Raw genomic sequence first — 18883 nt, 5'->3', positions numbered from 1 at the left:
TCCCACCGAGGGGGCAGGAACTTGGTTCACCTTCCCTGAGGGAACGGTTCCTTTCCCGCTCCCAGCGCCGTGCCCTCTGCGGCGGGACGGCCCAGCCCGGCCCGCATCGCCGGGCCCAGCGGCGGCGGCGCCACGGCCCCGGGGCCGAAACGCGCGGCCCGAGCAGCCGCGGGCCTGGCTTCCTCACGGGCCGCAGCGGGAGGTAGCCCCCGGCGCCCGCGGGCAGGCGGCATGGCTCCCCGCCGCCGCGCAGGCCTGAGGCGGCTGCCCGCTCCCCGGCAGTGTTTGCGGTCTCCAGGCAACCGGGCGCCCGGCCCCACTCCCCGTCCCGTCCACGGCTGCCATCGCCTCGCCTCGCCTCACCTCACATCGCCTCACGTCGCGTCGCGTCGCGTCGCCTCAGCTCAGCCCGCCTCGCCCCAGGAGCTCCCCGGCGGGAGAAGGCCGCGCTGGGGTCCCCTCGCAGGCCCGCAGTGGCCCCCGCTGAGGCCCCGCTCTCAGGTATTTGCGTTCTCCGCCGCGCAGCCGCGCCCCGCCGACCGCCTCGCTCCGGAGGGCCCCGCAGCGGGAGGGCTAGGCCCCAGGTGTGTGGGGACTGGCTCAGGAGCTCAGGTGCTGGCACTGAACCCCATCTTTCCCACTGACTCCTGAGGTGGAAACAGGGAGAAGGTGCACCTTTTCTCCTACCTTTCCTGCCTCTTCAATGCAAAGGAGGAAAGGCAAGTGGTGGGCAAAGTGTCAAGGTGCTATTCTGTCCCCTCCGTGTCCACCACCAGTACTGACATACTGTCTGATGATTAAAAACTTATCAAACTGACACTTCAGCCAGGGAGGACAAAGCCTGATAGGCCCCCGAGCCCCACATCAGTGGGGCAGGGAACACTGGCAAGGTTGTGTGGCTGCTTTCTGGCCAATATTAAGTGGCTGTGGACTAAGAACCTCTGTAGTGCTTTTTCTGGTGGCTTTGCTCCCTGGTAAGCCTGTCAGTGACAAAACGATGGCTTTTCGCAGGACCTAGGCTTGCTTGTGGCTGTCAGTTGGAAAGCTGCCCCCCGAGCCAAAAAAACCTGTGCTCCACAGCCCCTCATGTTGCTGATCTTCTGTTTTACAGGCAGAAACCACATTACCTGTGTGATGCTGCTTGGTGAAGATATAAGTGCATAAAATGTCACCTCAGGAGCTTGCTGCACTGCTCTGCAAAGAGGGGGACCACCATCTTGCCCAACAGGAGTTACCAATAGCCACTGCTTTCTACACAGCCGCCTTCAGCTGCAGCGCCCCGACAGCGGTAGAGAGTGTGAACTCCTTAGACAAAGGGCTCTGGGAAAAAGTGATAGCTACCCTGGAAATGTGGTGCAAAGGCAAGAGTCAGATTCCCAAGATCCAGAGCAAGAACTTGGCCATTGTCTCCCTCAGTGTGGGAATAGCTGCCATCTTTCTCTCCACTTTAAGTCCCGACAACGTGGTATCCTTGCTATATAAACTGGAGACCCTGCTCAGGCGAGGATGCTCGGAGGAGGTGGTGAGTAAATGCAATACCCTGCTCAAGGCTAACCCAAAGTATTCAGTGGAACTGCTGCTGCTGAGGGCATTGGCACGGGTGCTGTCAGGAACACAACTTAGGAAGGGAGTTGCAGACTATATCCAGGCCTTTGTGATGGATCGGGCTGAAGCAGTGGCCTATGTGTGTACTAAGCAAAAGGAACACCTGCCACAGGTCATCCAGGCCTTCTCTAATTATCTCTCAACGTATCAGAAAGAAAGTCCAGACCACAGTTCCTTGGACCAGTGGCTGGGCAACTGCTATGACTTCCTGTCTGCAGTAGCACCGGATGATGTCTGCGTTTGCAGGGTGCAGGCAGCTTACCTCTTTAAAAAAAGCAAATATGAGGAGTGTGTGGCAGTTTGTAGCAAGGCCCTCAAGGGCTTCTCAGCTGATAATAATCTCAAAGATGAGAAAGCTTTGGGTCTGCTCTTGGAACGGGCTGCTGCATATTTCTTCTTGGGTGGACGGATGCAGGAAATGATGCAGGATTTAGGAGAAGCCTTTGCAGCAACCCCTGCCCAGGCAATGAAACACTTTGAAGAGCTTTTCTCACCACGTGATGCTGAGAGGATAGAAGAACAGGCTAGAGCTGTCCTGGAGGTGAAGTTTGCAGCATACAGGGAGGCTGTGCGTACTCGGACTGAACTCAGAAGCAATCATGGTACTGAGCTGCTCCCTTCTGTCATCCAGACAGTCCAGTTCCTCCTTCAGATCTCCCCAGGGTCCAAACGTGAGCTCCGTGTTCGGCTAGCAGACTGCCATCTCCTGCATGGACACATCAGAACTGCCCTGGATATCTGTGACCACCTCTTGGCAGAAGAGCAGAAAACTTACTGCAATACTCTCTTAGCATTGCGAGGATTTTGCTCCCTTCATGTTCATGACCATCAGCAAGCCCTGCAAGACTTTCAAAAGGTGATTGAGCATGATTCCCCACATCCTAACAGCTGTATTAAAGCCTTATGTGGGCGCGGACTTATCCGGATTTCTGGTGGCAGCCATTACTTGACAGCCCTGGATTATATCACAGCTTGCCAGTTAAAGATGGAAGAAACCATCTTCACAATCAAGTCCTATGTGCCGTGGAACCAAAGGGGACTGCTGCTAAAGGTTCTCCAAGAAGAAGGACAGAAGATGCTCCAGAAGAAGAGGTACCTAGGAGGCAGTTCAGCCTGTGGGCAGAAAAAGAAACAGGGCTATGCAGATTCCTAACAGAAAGAGAGTGGCTTGAGGAGTAGAGAGGGTACTTGGTTCAGATAACTGAGAAAAGGATATAGACCTGTTTAATGTTCCGAATAAACATAACAGGTTGAAATTAAATTCCATAGGTGTGGCTGTTCGAGCAAAATACTGGTCTAAGCTAGGAGCAAGCAAAATGCTAGAAGGAATATGACAGAGATTGCTCATCAAAGTAGTATCTTTATTAGGTATTTATTTCTTCCAACACAAAAAAGGCTGCTATTTAAACGTAAAAGTTTCAATGTTTCATTTTCAAAGTTTTGTCTGATACCACCCCAGGAAAAGTCTTCCATTTTCTCCAAAGTGGGATTTTTATGTTACTTTCTCAGTTTTTTCTGCATGTGAAATACTAATATTTCAGGGGAAAAATTGAAAATTTGAAGTGGGAAATAGCATGTGAAAGTTCATCTCAGGTAGTTACAGCTGACACCCACATTTATTTAGTCTCTTAATAATTTTAGTAGTATTATGGTCTTTTTCTTCCATTGTGTGATGCTCATTTCACACTCAGTACTTGGGGCCTGCACTCCAGTGAGATAACAAATGGACAGAAAAATGTGCGAACTCATTCAGTGTTGCACTGGCAGATCAGGACACAAACACAGGCCCGCTTAGACACAGGTCACTGCTTCTGGAACAAGAAGCTACCTAGAAACACAGTTCTTTCCAGTCCATGCAAATTTTAACACGCAGCTTTTCATTAGAAATGGTGATCTTTTATTTAGGTTTTTTCACTATCACTGTTACTTTTTCCTTTTCCTGTTGTGGTATCAGCTGCAACCACAGATATGAATCATGATTTTTTTAACCTTTCTTTAGAGCCGCAACTGCTTAAGAACATGTTTTTATAAAGAGGGATTATGATTATGGAATTAAGTGGCAGAGATATCTGTGCTGCTGGATATGGTAAAATGTATCATCCATTTTGATATCGGACCGATAACCTGCTTCTTAGCTTCCAGGTGAGACAAAGAGGCTCTGTTATTCTCATTAGCATTTTTTCCTTGAAGGTGGTCTTTCCCTTTTTTTTTTTTTTTCCTACAGAGATGCCCCTGGGGTTTACCAGCTGGCTTCTCTCTTGGTGGAGCTGGATGCTTCTGATGAAGCATCACAGATCCTTTGTGCTGATGCCCTGTACCAGATGGGCTGTGCAGAAGAAGCTCACAAGCTCCTCTTACTAGCACTCTCCAGAAATCCACAAAGGTCTCCTATCCTGGCTAGACTCGCACTTCTGCAACTGAAGAAAGGTTTCATGTATGATGGCAACCAGGTAAGGAGCACCTGGCTAGCAGAGAGAATGAGAGAATGATCAGTGATGGAACGGTGAAGAGGGTCAACAGCCCTTTTGGCTAATACAGGAGATGTGTGGTAGAACTTAAGAGGGACTGCTTTAGAGACATAGGCTTGCCAGAGGGTGTTCCAAGGGCTTTCAGTTTCCCAGAACAGTGCTCTGCTTGGTCGTGCTCCTCAGTGTTACATGACAACTTTAAGGCTCTGGGCACAAGCTGCACTGAGGCCACTTGAACACATGGTGCAAAGTTGGAACCCACCCCATCGCACAACCTGTGATGGGTTTTCCAGTGGGTCTGCGTCTACCCCAACCTGTGCTTCAAGGTATTTCTCAGGAATCGTGGTAAACTGGTAAATACAGGGCTCATAAGTAGGACTTTCTGCCTGTAGCACAGGCCACACAAAGACTCCCAGCTACATACAGCCCATTCATCACATGCTATTTAATGGCACTTTTCATCAGAGACTTTAACTAGGCAGAGCTTGCCTGAGCATCCTGCCCCTGGTGACAATATTGATGGGATTGGTAATTTTCCCCTAGAGAAAAGTAGGCAGAACTACTACCTAACTGATTATCCTAATGAAGCTTGTAGGGGAGGGTGGGAAAAGAAACAAAACCAGAAGCTTAAATATCAGTCTGTAGTTTTCTTTCTTTAGTGGCTAATGACTTGTGCTTGAAACCGTGAAAGAGATTCCAACATGTTGATTCTCCTACCAAGGCTTACAAAGCTGAATTACCAGGTTCTACCATCAGAGGGAACTATTGCATTTTTTTAGATCCCATGCAAATTCTACTAGCTGTAAAGAGAAGGGTTTTATTGTCACCACTTCACTACTCCCTATGAAAAATAAAAATTTTGTATAATTTGCTGCCTTTGGGAAGGCTATTAATGAATAACATGAATTTATGAGAGTTCATATATTGCCCTTGGAAGTTGGATTCCTATCTGCAGCTTCCGCTACAAGTTCTAGACGGAACATACGTGTCACTGAAAATTTCAAAATGTTTTTGTCCCACCTGCCTGTCAGCGCCCAGACACCTGTATCTATAATAAAAATAGAGAAAGGAATAGTGAATGGAGGCAAAGATACCATATGTCAAGCACTGGGTAAGAGCATACTTGTCTCACGAGACAGTAATATTTCCAGCTTTAGCATAACTTCATTTATCTTTTCATACCAATCTTTCTCTTCTGCCTTTTTCTCTCCCATTGTTAAGCTGCTAAAGAAAGTGATCAAAATTGGAGATACCTCCTGCCTCCTGCCAATCATGGACATCTTCAAAGATGAAGACAGGAAGTTGATGCAAACTCACTGCCATTTCAGAGCGCTGACCATCTTGAAGGACAAACAGGAGGATGCTGACATCAAAGAGGCCATTGCCTACCTTTCCTTTGCCATCATCGCTTCAGGTAGGGTTATCAAGATACTGATAGGAGATTGACTTCTATGGGAAATCAGATCAGTGGGTAGGCAAGCATGTCCGACCAGTTCTCATCTGTCATTTCCCCAACTGGAGAAGATTGAAACAGTAGACTTACGAAAGCAAGTAAGAGTGGGGTAAAATTTGCTGAAGTAGCAACTCATCTTGGACCATGAAGTAGTGCAATTAAACAGTGACTGCAGTTCTTACTGTCCCATAAGTAGCTTGTGAACTTGAAATGGGTTGTACGGGTTCAGTTCAGTTCTATAGGGACAGCAGACTTTTTCTTCACTTGTCCAGAAGACCCAGAGTGTGATTTTGCTCTGTTGTTTAGCACATGAAATCCTCCTGGAGCACATCTGAAGATTATTTTAAATTGCATTGTTTGCATGCTAAAAGTTAAGTTCAGGCATAAACCACCCTTACCGGGTCATATCAACACAGAGAACCCACAAGTCCTTCATAACTTGGAAAAGATCTTTAACATCCTGAATCCATCTATTTCCAGCTGGTGCTTTGAAATTTCCATTCTAATCATTTTCTTGTATTTCCTGCTCCAGAAACGTAATGTGTAGAGTGTACAGGAAACACAATGTATGTCTTCTCTACCCTTTACAGTCTTTTGTAGACCTGTTACCAAACATCAGACTGCAATGAACTCTTGAGTTGTTGTAGGTTGCTTCTGAGTAATTGGTCTGGACAAATTGATCTGTAACCATAATTTTTTTCATACATATAGTCACAGATTTTCTCACAAGCACAGCTGTGCTGTTGAACAAACTACATGTTTTAATGTTAGCAGTGCTATCTTCTCAGATCCATTAGATTATTTTCCTTTTATATGTTCCATGCTTTCCTCCTTTACTGTGGTTCAAGACCCTTTTAGGACAAGCAGTGCAATGCTGTTCTTCCACTAGTAAAGGAAAAGCAGAACGGCAAGGGGATTCTTCTGTACTTAATATAGGGAGGCTGTTTTATCACAGCAACAGATATATGCTCAAAATACAGAGAAAAGTCTCAAGGATATCTTACAGGCTTATTTTTCCTTCTATAAAACTTGATTTTTCAGTAAGTAACTCCGCACACAGGTGACTGAGGTAAGCCATAAGCCTGGTAACATCCAGAGAAGTCAGGGCTTTTTGATCCTGTTGTCCAACTGCTAGGTTGGATGACTATATTTTTGGGAATGTTTCCCCAGAGAATTAAACTTGATCTAGAAAGAGATGAGATCTTCTTTGAAAATACAATATAATTGTTTCTTAAAGAGATCAAAGCCAAACTTGTGATAAATGAGAGGGAAATTTGGTCCCTGTGAGCAGTTAGTCTTTGAAAGAGTGTGAATGAAGGGACACTTCACAAAATCATCTAGACGAATGAAATCCCCCTTTCGGAAGAAAGAAGCCTCCATCCTATTTATTTTGTGTATCTTTTAGAGGAGATGCTAGTTGGTAATTTAGAAAAGCTACTGAAACAGAGCTAGCTTCAGCCATTTTAGACAAGCAGTGTAGAAGTAGAAGGCTCCCCTGCTTCAGCCTCAGTTTGTTACATCAATTAGTACCCTACCAATAAAACTGATTTAGTACCTCCTGTTTCATCAAAATGAACATGCTGTAAATACAGTCATCGCAGCGAACAACCTGCCTTCTTGTTCCAACACACCAATGAATGTCTAGTTCCAGTGCAAAAGACTGAATGCACCCACTTACATGCATCATTATCCTAGGTTTTCCTAAGGAGAGAGATCAGGCTAACATGGAAATGCTTCTGGAATGTTCCAAGTAAAACCATGCTCTTATGGCAATCTGCCTTTCACTCTGAGAAAATGTTAGGACAGCAGCATTGAGAAGAAGACAGACTGGTGTATGAAAATGGAAAAAAACCCACCTGTTCATTGCTTTGAGATGGTTCCATTTCACAGCCCATGCACTCCAGCTTATCAACTCCCCACCTGCTAGAACAGATGCTTGTTAAGAAATAGATACTGTCTTTATGGGATCCAATTGATAGAGCTCCAGAGCAATAAAAACCTTTGGTACAGAAGTTTTGGAGCATATCAGGAGGGAGAAAAAGCCTCATTATTGTAAAAGAATTGCTAGAAGCCTGCCTGCTGGCTCACCTCTGCAGGCAGCTGCAAGACACTGCATTTGCTGACCTCCCTATGAAAAAATATTTACAGTGGCACTGGTGATTTATCATCCAGTACTGGGATGGCACAGTTATTGATGGCAAACGTGGGCAAATTAAGATTTTTATAAAAATTGCCTTGAAAGGAAGGGGCAGAAAGATATATTCTCTGCAACCAGTGAATGAATGGACCATGATTTTCATTGTCAACTGTATTTGTTTATTTGGGCAGCACTTATTTGAAAGCAGAGAAAAAAGAATCTTAGTATCACAAATCCCAGTGTATATTAAGTGTGGCAGTAAATTGGTCAGTCCCATCTGGATTACTGTTTTATGCAAAACAATGCGTACCTTCTGACTGCACTTTATTAAAACAGCCAAATGGCCTCGTGCCTCCGTCCTCACGTATCTTCCCCTTAGAGCTTTCTTCTCTCATTTGTGCTGCTCCTATTCCAGCGTACTAAAATCTCCAAGGATTCCTTCTAATGAATTGGATCCTAATCCAGCTCAGATCCTGAGATGACGGTCTTGTCATTGGTAGGTTGCCTCCATTCTTTGCACATTAATGATGTCTACGGAGAAAGGCATGGTGGAGGGATAGATGTGGAGATATGAAGACATTCCCTTTTACAGTTGCCTCCTCTTCCTTTTGCTGCTTTCCAGGGCAGCACCACAATGCTGTCTTTTAGAGCTCCCTTTGAAAATGCGTGGAAGACCTTAGGGCAGAATAACAAAGGGCAAAGCTTTCCAGACATCTTTAAAAATAGATAGAAGTAGTTTCATGACAACTGGCAAACACGGAATTTCTCTATACGGTCAGCTGGCTGAGTCTAGGTATCCCAGAGAAGGTAGGAAAAAAATATGCCTGCATGGGAAGGTTGAGTACTTAATTGCAGGCCACTCTTTTTGCTTCTTTTGGCTGTTCCTGTGGAGACCCACTCTTGCTGAGACCTTGAAGCAATCAGAAAAGCAGTCATGGATATTTGAAGAGAGACAGTGTTGATCGACATGTGTATCTGTTTTTATTAGAAACCAGGACGCGTTTGAGCCAGAGGAGCAATGTGATTTTATGATTTTAATTCTGTTACCTTTTCCAACCATTCAATTTTTTATTACAATGTGCTTTTGGCATGTTTAACTAGACCGAAGACTCTTTGAAGTGGGGCCTGTGTTTTTGGTGTGCCTGGCACACTGTAGTTCCTCTTCCTGTCTGGAAAGTCAGAGTTGAGTCGCGGTAGGACAGTTACCGTTATAAATTAAACTGCAGCCGCGCAAGTGCTGTCATCAAAGTTTTCTTTGTTTCTGTAAATCACTGTTAGAATTATTTTTTTCTTTCTGTAAATATAAATATATATACATCTCTTTCGCTATTTCCAGAACTGGTTCTTTCATAACATGCAGAATCTTTCTTTTTTGAAACATTCACCTTAGTAGCAAAATATACGCTCTGAAAAGGTTTTTTGCACATACTGCAGCCCAGACTTTTTTATTGGTCCAGGTTTGCCTGTTCCTTGGTGGCCCATAGAGCAAGTACAAAGATACACTGGTTTCTGCTGTCAGCCATCCATAAGTGAGAAACATGGCTAGCCTTAGGAGAAAGACCAGCTTCACGCTCACATTGGTGCGTGGGCCTGCTGGCTGTGTGGGAAAGCTTCTGGGGGATACATTGGTATTAGGCTAGCATAACACCCAAACTGCTTTGTCTCTGCGTGCCTACGCGTCTGTGGCTTGTGTCAAACACATTGACATCCCAACCAGCCACGAAAGATGTGTTTCCCAAGTCAGATGATGACATACGAAGAAATTGTGTGTTTTTTCTGAGGTTTGATGGGAATTTTGAAGCAAAGCTAAACACTGAACTCCAGTCCCAAGCAGCACCACTGTACCACAACTCACCATTTCCCTGCAGAATGACATTGACATGTACACCACAAGACCCAGAACATCAGAGTATCCTTATCTTTATAATACACACCAGAAAGCGCTTTCAAGACTCCACCGGTAAAAAAATCATTCTTTGACAGAATTCTGCTAGCCTCAGCAGGACACTTAACTGAATCAATACTGTGCTGTGGAAACCAACCTGACATAGATTCTTTTTTTTACCTTTCAACTCAGAACTGATAGTATGCAACAGGAATTCCACTGGCAACAAAAGTAAAGGAAATTACCACTTAAGTACTCTCATTGTACTTCATCAGGTATCCTCAGGCAAAGTGGAATTTTGCTATAGCTTCGTATTGGTATCCTTGGGTAGCCTCTCCAGCACTCTCCTTATTCTTCTCCCAGTGACATCTGTGGATTGCAGTTTCTCATCATAGCACATTTGCTTCCACGCCCCTCTCATTCCACCCTTGCCACAGCCCTGAAGAAAGTGGTACTCACTTGTCATTCCTGCAGTCACCGTAACACAACATGTAGGTTTACCTCACCATTTTCACTTAGCTGCTTTGAAGCCCTTCGCTGGGGCTTAGTGGTCTGCACACACTGGCATTTACTGCACCCTGTGTTACACCAGTAGGCGTGAGACCTTTCGATTAAGCATGGCTGCGTTTCTCCCCTCCAGGTGGTTATGCTGAAGATTGCCTTCTCATCAGGGCTCGATGCTATGGGCGCCTCGGTCAGAAGAAAACTGCTATTTTTGACTATAATGCCATCCTAAAGGAGGACCCTAGGAACGTGCAGGCTCTGAGTGGACGAGGATTCATTTACCTTGCTCTGAAGCAGCAGAAGGTATTATCACTGTATTGATTTTCTGGTGATCTGGTTGGTGAAGGCTTTTGTTTTGGCTAGGTGTAAAAGTAGTCCACTTGATGTTACTGATTTGTTTTCCCAAGTCAAGAGAGAGGAAGACTAAACCTTAATCATCGATTTTACTGTCACTACCATGCGTTGGTTTGCAATGCTGCAAACTCTCCCCTATACTTGATCTCATATTTTCATGACATGATGTTGTGTTAGATGAAATGTAGCAACAACAAGAGGAAAAAGAAAGAACAGTTTCGAGGTTTAGTGTGTCCCTCTCTCTTGTGAAAAGCTCACGTGTGCAATGAGTGTTATAGTGGACTTTGGCGATTGCAGTGTATCATTGGCTGGAAATCATGGCAGATGTTTGCCTGGTTTATCTGCTTCTAATACGGTCAATAGCCTCAGACTTACCCGCACACCGCAGCAATCCTGCAGTGAATTTGAAATGGTGCATCTCCAGTTGGGTGTGCAGATTTGTGATGGTTTGTCCTGGCTGAGCCAAATCCTGCTTGCACTTAATCATTCACAGCATCTCTTTCTTGTTGCTGTAAGAATTTTTTTTTTTTTCAGTGATAATCTGAGCAGTCCAAAACACTTTGCAAATAGCCATTCAGACCTGTCTTTATGCTCTTCTATCAGCTTTACAAATGGAAAAGATGCAGCACAAGGACAGGGAAGAGCGAAGAGCTTCCAAAAGCTTGCAGCTGACCTTGCAGTGGGACAGCAGACAACTGAAAGCACCTGAAAGAACACATTATCAATGCATAGTTATTGCTACCATTTCATTTTTTGGTCTCATTTTTACATAGGAGGCAGTGCAAGATTTGATCTCGGCACTGAAGGTGGAGGCAGGAGTAGTGATCCCAGCAATCCTGTCTTTAAAGCATGAAGCCCGAGGGCTGATTACTCAATGGCTTCTTCAGCACGGCAGGACTGCATTAACTGAGCTAGTTGCTACTAAAGACCTGTCAAAAGAAGAAACCTGTGGGGATCTTCTTGTGATTGCAAAAGCCCTAATTAAAATTTGCAAGGACACACAATGTCACATCTTCTACGCAGATGTTTTGATTGTAAATGGTAAGTTCCTGTTCTTTTACATAGCTGATCAGACTAAGTGAATGAGCAGTAAATTAAAGCGAATGTTAAATGGCAAGTGTATTGTTGTATGGTACTTTTCAAGAGAAGTTTACAAATGTTTTGGGAAAGAGTATGAAGTACTTAATACCTTTAGATGCAGACAGGCGACCTAAGTCCTGCTTTAGTAAGTTTTCTTGATCTCTTTCTCCACATGGAATGGGTTATATAGCTTGTACTGGTGTTAACCAACAGGAAGGTATGAAGAGGCCCTCGAGCACCTTCATGAAGAATTTGGCCATTCTTTTGCTGATGACTTCGCTAGTGCAAGACTAGCTGTGCTGCAGTTGAAGAGGAGGAATGTGCCAGTGGCAGCTCACTCATTCAGCATCCTGGCTAAGAAAGATGAAAAGGAGTTGGGGTTTCTCCTGAACTTCGTAGACGCCAAGCAACAGCAGCATCTCGCTCAGGTACAATCTTTTTTTGATGCCACACCTGTGTATTCAGTGGGGAAAGAAATAGGAAGCAGTATTAGGCTGCAGAAATTTTCCCTGCCTTGTCTTGAACAGAAGGGCGTGGGAAGACCGTTTATCAGATGAACAAGAAACAAATTGGCTTCTTCCTCCAGCCTTCACTTCAGCCAGAACAGGGAGCCGAATCCAAACTTCTTTCATTGCAGTGACCTTGCTTCAGTCTCTAATAATTCATCATTACCACTTCTTACCCCTTGGGGGAATTTCTTGTTGGTCTCCCTAGCATGAGACCTGTTTAATCCGAACACTAAAATGCAGGAGATGTGAGGGACAGCAGCTAGAGATTTAACAAGACCATTGGTAGTACTGTACTCGGTATGAGTTACGTGGTGCTCATAGTGGGCTTCTGGGGAAGGGGAATTCATGTTTTGTTCATTTTCTTGATGAAATTAAACTCAAGGTTCTGATTCAGTCACATTACATGCTTCAATCCTTTTTGCTCTTTTGTGTAACATTTAGAATTTTAAATATATTCACATTTTTATAAAATTACTAGCCTTTCAGTTGGTATTGGTTTTCTTAGCTAAAACTGTTTGACACAAAAATGCCACATTGCTCTAGTCCACCCAAATATGTGTTTTTCAGTATTTTTTTCAAGTTTCTCCCCCAAAGTACATCCAGCTCGGAGAAAGCATCTCCAATAATAAGGCAGGACAAGGTCAGATTGATGGTGAGTTTTAACATTCACTCAAGCATCTGCAATTCTGATTACCCAGAAGCTCCGTGCTCTGAGAATCAGTTTGCTTCCTTTTATTCAATTTGTAGATTGTGTGCACCCTGGTGAGAAGCTATATTGTTGTGCCTTCTCCCAGGTTATAAAACAAACAACATGCTGATGTACTTAATGCATCTTGAGAGGAGTACTTTGTATGTATTTTAGCAAAACAGCAGGAGCATATAAGTAAACAAGTATTAATTTACCGGTCCCTAGACATCCCCCATTACAGAGAAAAGAGCCCGTCTCTTCTGAATAATGTAAGAAGTTCAGTCTTATGGGAAAGAGCTGGAGGATTTTAGAGCCAACTTGCAATCTTTCACTATATAAAGTTGTAAAGGTACAATCAAGAATGCGTCTATGGAGGCCCTGAGGAGGTGTCTATAAATGAAGATACATTTTAGAGCTGAATTTCCCTTGCTGCTGCATCACTCGTTCCATACGGAAGTCTCACGGTTAAGTTCACCCATGCTGCTTTCCGAGAAATTACAGGAGGGGTCTTCTTGTGCTGGCAATAAGGAAAAGAAAAAGAGAAGAAAGAAAATCCAAGCTAATTTTTGTACAGCTTAAACTCCACTGATGTATTAGGAACTCACTGGTGCCACAGATTAGTGAAACCTTTAAAATGGGAGAGACACTTTATTTCTGTCTTTTTTTTTTTGCAGCTGTGGAACAGGGTCTGGAAAAAAAAATCCTTACTTGTGGCTTTTTTATCATGAAAGATTTCTCTGCCACTTGAGAGAATAGGGGTGGGCTGGACTGATTTCAAGACTGGAACTCAATACCAGTGTTGGAAGTAAAATAATTTCTTTTTTTTTTTTTTTAATCTTTAATTTTGTGCTTTTGTTCAACTGGATAAACATTTGGACTCAAGCACCTTGAGAGTCTTTTCGTATTCTCTAATGTTCAAAGATTTACTGGGTGGGCTTACTTTTATTACTGATTAGCCCGGAATCACAACATATTTTTTGAATATGTATTTTGTGACAAGGGGATAAGTATGTACTTTGTGGGGGGAAAGGAATTGGTTAATTCACCTGTCCGGTGTCTTGAAGGATTTTCCAGTAGCACTTCCTTTTGCCTGCAAGGTTATTCCAGTTTGTGTATGAAAGGAATTTCTCAGTAAAAGCAAAACAGCTGACAGACAGAATTAGTGCCCAAAACCCCGATGATGGCCTTACTCTGCCATGGCTCCTAACTACACTCTAGGGGAGGGCGTTCTTCCTGCTGCCTCCATTTCAGCAGTAAGGAGACTGAAGCAAAGAAGAGTTCAGTCGTTTACGTTCAGCCCTCAGTCTCAGCGGTCTCCGCAACAAAAGTACTACTGCCACGTTGTTTTAGAGTGTTTGGAGATTACAGGCATTATAGAAATGTGTCATAATTACCCTGGAGTCTGGTCTGAAAAGCTAAAAATAATTCTACATAAGCTGAATAGGAAAGGGTGGAGGAAGGAGAGCTCCTTGATGTACTGATTTTTTTCATGAAAAACAAAGCAATAAAATTCTTCCATTATTTATAGTCTAAGGGGTCCCATGCTAAGAAATTTGTAAACAACTGGGAGAGCCACATGGGAATAGGAATCTGAAAAATTTATTAAACTGCAAAAGGTCAGAGGAAGGGAGTTTGCTTGACGCTAGTGCAGCTTCAACCCCTCAGTTTCCTATGTCAAAGGTTAAATGCATGACTGGTCACTCCCTGCCCAGATCCTCGGAGCTGTGCTTTCCGTTGGCTGTTGACATGCCATAGGACATCCAGAGCTGACTCCTACGGAAAGGCTCTCAAAAGTTATAATGTCTGTGTCGGAATTATACCATCAGCCCAAGCTAGAAGCTGCCTTTCCACATGCCTTCATGGTATGTGGACCCCAAATAAGGTCTGCAGGTAAAGAAGGAAAGACTTGCTCCAAACTGTTCTGAAAACATCCAGCCCTCTTCCAAACGCTTCTCGGTCTATCTTCTGGTATTTACTGCTCAGAGACAAACCCCTGGCCATAATTCCACATCCATTAAACTCCTCATTCATTTCCTTTCTAAGGAACTGAACCTTGGGCAATTTCAACATAAAATTAGTCACCAGGGACCGGAACAAAAAGTGCAACAAAAATACATGTATTTTTGGTCCCTTATCACACAGTGAGGTAACAAGATGGTAGAAAGGGACTCAAAGACCTAATCCATGAAGGAATCCAATCACCAGTCACTTATGGCCTGCCAAGCCCTTTCCAGATGGCACCAGAATTATTTCAGTCTGGAAGCTATAATCAATCTGTAGTGATGAGTCTGAAGATGGAGTACGGTTCATCGGTGAATGGACTACATAGCCTGCTCTTGGCTTTCCAAAGTCACCTGCAAAGAGGCTGAGAAAGAATCATTTATTCTCAAATGTGCCTTTTCCCTCCAAGTATGGCAGGAAATCCACAATCTTGTGGCTTGCTTACTTTTGGGGACTGTCAGTGAAATGCAAAGAAGTCAGAGCAGTGACTCCATTAATAAGTGGTAATATTGTACATGGTACAGTAAAATGAAAAAAAGATCCTGGTTAGCGCACTAGCAGGTTCAGCATTAGATTAGTCATGCAAGAGAACACCAAAAATTATAATTTTCTCCTGCCACTGAGACAACAAATGCACTTTCAAGGCTGAAAATTACAATTTAACTATACAAACGCAAGGTATTTTGAGGAACTGCACTGTGCTCTTTAGAACAATGTGAGCTAGAACTTCAGAATTTTTAGGAAAAAAAAAAAAAAACTCGTCAGGATGCTCCTCACATGCAGATGCAATTCCACCTTGATCCCCTGTTAAAATCCTGCCACTGAGAAAACACTTGCATTGACTAGTTGCCTTAAAAGTACTTGAAAGGACAAACTAAATCTGCTACTCTTTAAATGTATACAGAGACAGACATCTGAGATGTCTTTGAACACACTGCCTTACAATTTATGGCCAGAACTATTAAAGCCAGTGATTGACACTATTTGGGGAGAGGTCCTATCTCTATTACTATGTGTGCAAGCTGAGAGTCTCTCTAATAAATATGACTACATAAAGGATTTTACATTCCTTTATAGCAAGATACCTGGGGTAGAATTCTTCATAAACTGTAAAGAATGGCTAAATGATTTCATGCCACTGGTCTCAGATGAGGTGCTCACACCTGACCTGCAATATCGATCCGTTTCATCCAGAACCTGTTTTCCTTAGTTCTCTTAAGCAGCAATCAATTCTAATCTAAGTCAACCAAAATAAAAAGACGAGGCACACAAAGAGACTCAAGACCTGAGCTGTCAAGCGTGGCTATGGAGACGGTGGCTGGACTAACCGAATTCTGGGGAGCCACAAGCATCCAAAGGCAACGTGTGATATCCCATGGAATGAGACTGATAAAAACATTTATCCTGTGCTTGAAGTCTCAGCTTGTTTGGCTCAGCCGTCTGTAAGACCTACGCTGCTGGGGACAGCCTTGTTTATAACTTAAACATTCACTCTGCTGCAGCATGTTAAAAGCTTTGTTTATTACCAATAAAGGGATATAATGAGAAATCCATTTGAAGCAAATAGTTCTAATGGAGTTTTCTTTATTGACCTTTATGAACCTAAAAATTATGTGGCTCTTTCTGCTTTCTCTATTTTCTTGTTGTTTTTCCCTTCAGATAAGGGCAGATAGTTCACTTACACTTGAGATTAATGAGCATCAAAGCCATCAGTTGGCCTTTTTTTCCTATAGCTTGGGTAAACTTCAGTAGAGATCAACTTTCATTATTAGCACATGCAAATATTTGTGGGGCAGTACATAGGGCTAACTATTGACCAGAAGATGCAATTTCCGTCTAGTCACCCATTAGAGAAGACCGTGGCAGAAATTTGGTTTCATGAAGGGAACACCGTCTACTTTTAGAGTTTGGTCCGTTCAGTTTTCAGTTCACGTATCATTCCTAAGGCACGTAAACAACTTCAGAAGAAACGTTCTGAGAAAGTTTTAACAAAACATGCAGAAACAAAGAGTGGTTCAGAAACTCTTGTGATAACAGCAAGTCTCCATTGATCCAAGATTTTTACATTTGCATGCAAAAAATATGCCAACTATATGTTCTCTAACTAGATGTAATTTCAACATTTGAAAAAGTATGCAAAATTTCTTAGTGTCTGTGTCCACCTGTGGCCAGTCCAGACTAGATATTTTACTCTCTTTTTTCACTTCTAATAACTAATATTAAGTAATTTTCTGTCCACAGGTAGCAGCCCAAGAAGGAAAGGTGCTGATTAAAGAATATCGCTATGAGAAGGCTCTCGGTTATTACACCCTGGCTGTCTTGACAAGCAAAGATAATCCAAAGTATCTCAGAAAGAGGGCTGCTTGCCTTACACACCTGAAAAAATATGATAAAGCTTTAAAAGATATGGAGAAAGTGATCCAGAAGCATGGCCATAGCAGCCTTCAAACACGGGTGGAGGACCACTGCTCGAAAGGACACCTGCTGTTGTCAATGGCTGAGGAAGAAGCAGCAGTTAAGGAGTATATTGAGGCACTGCAGTTAGACGAATCTATGGCATTGTGCTGCATCACGAATGGCCCTGGCGTTGAAATTTTAACCAAAACATTTCATAAGATTGCACAATATAATTTTGAAGTGCAGCATTATGAAGAGGCCTGGAAAATCACAGACTATGGTCTTAAAATTGATAAAAATACTGAACTTAAAAAGCTGAAAACAAGACTTAAGCGAGAGGCATCAAGCTGTAGCATACATTGATGTTTTTTATTTATCTGGTTTGGGACTTTCCAGTGTCTGATTGCTTTCTAGATTGTTTGTGAGACTGAAAGAATAAGGGAAAAATGAGATGCTCATGATAAAGATGCAACGGACATAGCACTGAACATGGTACAGCAAGATTAGGAACAGAAAGTTTCAGGTAGTGAAACAAAACTGGTCAAGACAGCTATGGGAAAAAGGCAAATTGGACTATTCAGTATTATTTGAAATTATTGTGCATGTATGTAATTCCTCGTGAAGCAAGTGTTTTGTCTGCCTGAACTGAACTAATTCTAACACATCGGTTCCAATCATAGTGCAGGAAAACATTCTAATAGCTTGCAGTTTATGAATAATAATCATGTATTTCCTTGCTATTTATTTGATTAGCTTTAACACATACCGTTCAATTAAGTAGCCTTATTTTTATGGGCCAGTTCGAAAGGATCACTCAAAAGTAACATTTGTAACGTGTTTTATATTTGCGAAGGACCATATGTGTTACACTGCTCAGATGACCCACTCCGGAATGGAAGGGACTGCCCTTGGCAGTGTCTAGTGGATTTGCAGTGATCAGCACCAATATGGGGGAGTAGGAGCAGTACAAACGCCAAGTAAACTCTTTCTGTCCCAGGGAACATAGATAATATGAAGGATGAGACTCAACAGAGATGAAACGTCCGATCGAGTGACTAATACCCTGTTATCTGGGACGCACAGGCAGCTATACTCCAGACTTCACCTTGGACTTCCAGACCCCGGTGTCTCAGTTTGCCAGTGCCGATAATGGAGACAATCTCTCAGCAGGGGTGTCTACGAGAGCCCGCCAAATGTCATCGTTCACACTCCTGGATATTTGTGCACAGAAGACAGCACCGGAGCAGGAACTAATCAAGAAGTGATCAATGTAAAAGTAGGAGGTCGGGGTTGAAGGCAACAGCCAAGGTGGTAATGTGATTGCTCTGCAGTGATTCTCACTTGTTCTTTGCCATCCCTGCTGGACAGCATGGGAATCGACATCACACGTGCTCTGAAGGGCTTTGCCTGCTGTCACCACCTGTAAGGACAGCTTTACTTAGGGGGCAGCACAGCGATAGCGCCAATATACCCAATTTCTGCATGGTTGGGCATTTCATCTGTGCAGTGGGAGTCTGTAGCTTAATTTGGAGGCAGTACGCCTATGCTCTGCAAAATATCAAACAATGAGGTGAGGCCCAAACCCAACAGACTTGTATATTTGTTTTGACTGCTCCAGCTGAATTTGTCTCAATGTTTTTGGACTGTGATAATACAACCGTGGAGAAAAATAGAAACTACTATTGAAAACAAAGATTAAATAAATACTGAGAACTGCTCTCCTGCTTTGAGTACGATGAAAGGGAAATGGAACATTTTCTGTTTTGTTACATTGTTTCCTGAAAGACAACATTCCGGAGTGA

The 18883-nt window shown here is 43.3% G+C and overlaps 1 protein-coding gene across 1 annotated transcript; it reads left to right on the top strand.

Annotated features, from left to right (window-relative positions):
* The first annotated feature begins 1165 nt into the window (after positions 1-1165).
* TTC34 (tetratricopeptide repeat domain 34) lies at positions 1166-17511 on the top strand. Its single transcript, XM_074609536.1, has 7 exons — positions 1166-2697; positions 3830-4055; positions 5295-5487; positions 10189-10355; positions 11180-11447; positions 11700-11914; positions 16926-17511. Exons 1-7 carry the CDS (start codon positions 1166-1168, stop codon positions 17442-17444), a joined length of 3120 nt encoding a protein of 1039 aa, XP_074465637.1. The 3' UTR covers positions 17445-17511.
* The last annotated feature ends 1372 nt before the right edge of the window (positions 17512-18883 follow it).

This window comes from Larus michahellis, chromosome 16 (genome assembly GCF_964199755.1).
Source record: "Larus michahellis chromosome 16, bLarMic1.1, whole genome shotgun sequence".
NCBI classification, from domain to species: Eukaryota; Metazoa; Chordata; class Aves; order Charadriiformes; family Laridae; genus Larus; species Larus michahellis.
The sequence above is the reverse complement of the archived record's forward strand: the minus strand, read 5'-3'. Positions and strand labels throughout refer to the sequence as shown.